At 36.6% G+C, this 2,879-nt stretch overlaps 1 protein-coding gene across 1 annotated transcript in view; it reads left to right on the plus strand.

Annotated features, from left to right (window-relative positions):
* The first annotated feature begins 165 nt into the window (after positions 1–165).
* Positions 166–2,879, plus strand: part of LOC106868931 (uncharacterized) — a 13,770-nt gene continuing 11,056 nt past the window's right edge. The window contains exon 1 of the mRNA XM_014914400.2: positions 166–528. Coding sequence (XP_014769886.1) covers positions 450–528 — 79 coding nt within the window. The 5' untranslated portion in view covers positions 166–449. The remainder of the gene's footprint in view (positions 529–2,879) is intronic.

Consider the following 2,879-nt stretch of genomic DNA (forward strand, 5'->3'; position numbering starts at 1 on the left):
TATTCCCCACTATTATCTTCGTTAGTTTACTACTTTATCCGAAGTCATGACACAGTTAATCTTTTTTAAACTTTTTTAATTTTTATCATTAAAGAAAAAAAAAAAGAAAATAACATAATCATCATCATCATCATCATCATTATTATTATTATTATCATCATTTACTTATCTAGTTGTCACAAAAACTTGTCATATTTGAGTTTTGTTCCATTTGTGTATGTTGTTGTTGTTGTTGTTATTGCTGTTGTGGGAGAGCTTTACAAGCGAAACGATACCAAAGAACAGTTTTTCATTCATTCCATTAAGTTTTCATTCTCTGCTCCAGAGTCAATTATTCTTTTTATTTTGGCATTTTTTTATTTGGTTCTTTTGGTCTTCTCGTTGTTCTTCTGCCATCTGTTTTTACTTAACCATCATCGCTTGTTACTTTCCTGGATTTAGAAAAGAAAATGGCAAGGATAATTTATGGCACCCTACTCCGAGTATTCCTTCCTGTACTCCTGTGTACTTTACTCTGTACAAAAGCAGGTAATGAAACTTTAATGTGATATGCATATAGAAACATACACACACACACACACACAAATACACACACACACTCACTAACACAAACACACATACACATGCACACACCTACTCGTGAAGACATGTATATGTTTGTGAATTTGTGTGTGTGTGTGTGCATGTGTGTGCGTGTTTACGTGTATAAGGAATTTTGTGTATGTGTTTGTGTGTGTATGTCCGTGTGTGTGTGTCTGTGTGCATGCATGTGTGTGTGTGTGTGTGTGTGTGTGCTTCTATGATTTTCTGTTCTTAATTTTATTGTTGATATTGTTTAACCCTGAGTAAGTCCTGGAGAGCAGACATGTTATCAAAAACATTACAACGATGCTGGGGGGACAAACACAGACACACGCATATATATACATATACATATATATACGACGGGCTTCTTTCAGTTTCCGTCTACCAAATCCACTCACAAGGCTTTGGTCGGCCTGAGGCTATAGTAGAAGACACTTGTCCAAGGTGCCACACAGTGGGAGTGAACACAGCCACTCCTGCACCTATTCTCAACAATTTTTTTCTTTTCTCTATGGATCCATTTGATTACTGTTTTATTCCAGTGGACCCCTTTCCAAAGGCATTTAATGTTTAAAAAAAACTAGTTTTATAGATACTTCTTTCAAAATTTCTATTTTGTTTTTCACTCATTCACTTTTTATTTTCTCCCTGGTTTCAGTCATTAGACTGCAGCCATGATGGGGTGCAACTTTGAAGAAGCTTTGGTCAAATGAATGGACCCCAGTACTTTTTCTCTCAGTCACTTTTGCTGAACTGCTAAGTTACAGGGGATACAAACACACCAATACCAGTCATCAAGTGGAGGTGGGGACAAACACAAAAACACACATGCACAAATATATACATGTGTGTGTGTGTGTGTGTATACACATATATATATATACAAAATTATATACAAAATATATACAAAATTATCCGCATATGTAATTTTCACTTGTCTTGCCTGCATTTGTTTTGTTACTTCGCTAAATTTCCTTTGAGAACAATTCAGTCTTAGTAGACACATTACATGTGATCTTCTTCTAGCACATTAACAGTCCACCTAGTGGTCTCCTTTATATATACGTATACAATAATCTTTTGAGATCTCAGATATTTTTTCTGAATCTCCTTGATTCTTTTAATGTGCTCGTTCTCTGGTATTAAATTGATATTAATTAATATCCAATTTTTTACCCTAATGTTTTAATTTATATATATATATGTATGTATGTATGTATGTATGTATACAGGAGGCAGGAAATAAACTGTCAACTAAATTATGCAAAAATGAAAATTAACACTGGCATCTCATTTTAACAGATAAATTTACTAAAATTACATTAAAATATCTTGAAATTCACAGTGGAACTGAACCTGGAATCATATGGTTGGAAAGCAAGCGTCTGACAAGCAGTTTTGGGAAACAAATTAACTTGTATATCTGAATGTGTTCATGCTGGAGCACCACTACATTATAATCTATAGCTGACTACATTCACCTTAGTTCATATTTTTGTTGAGTGAGACATATTTTTTTTATCAAATTTGGAGCGTGAATATAGCTAGAGATTGAACCCAGAATGTAAAGGGAACTTGATGAAATACCGCAAGGTTTTTGATCTGATGCTCTACTGACTACTGTGTACACCATATGTATATGTATGTGTGAATGTGTGTGTGAGTGTATGTATGTGTGTACATATGTGTGAGTGTGTGTGTAGGTGCATGTATGTATGAGTGTGTATGTATGAATGTATGTGTTACTTAAAATATGTTTGTAACATATTTCAACAGCTAAAGGCAAATTCACTGCAGTTACAATCTTCATCATCATCATCATCGTTTAACGTCCGCTTTCCATGCTAGCATGGGTTGGACGATTTGACTAAGGACTGGTGGACCAGGAGGCGACACCAGGCTCCAATCTGATTTGGCAGAGTTTCTACAGTTGGATGCCCTTCGTAACGCCAACCACTCTGAGAGTGTAGTGGGTGCTTTTACGTGCCACCGGCACGAAAGCCAGTCAGGTGGTACTGGCAACAGCCATGCTCAAAATGGTGTATTTTACATGCAACCCGCACAAGAGCCAGTCCGGCGGCACTAGCAACAATCTCACTCGAATGTCATTACACATGCCACCGGCACAAGTGCCAGGAAGGCGATGCTGGGCACAGGTGCCATCACAATTTTCTTTTTTTGTTTGTTTCAGTCATTTGACTGTTGCCATGCTGGAGTACTGCTTTTAGTCGAGCAAATCGACCCCAGGACTTATTCTTTGTAAGCCTAGTACTTATTCTATCGGTCTCTTTTGC

Source organism: Octopus bimaculoides, chromosome 14 (assembly GCF_001194135.2).
Source record: "Octopus bimaculoides isolate UCB-OBI-ISO-001 chromosome 14, ASM119413v2, whole genome shotgun sequence".
NCBI classification, from domain to species: Eukaryota; Metazoa; Mollusca; class Cephalopoda; order Octopoda; family Octopodidae; genus Octopus; species Octopus bimaculoides.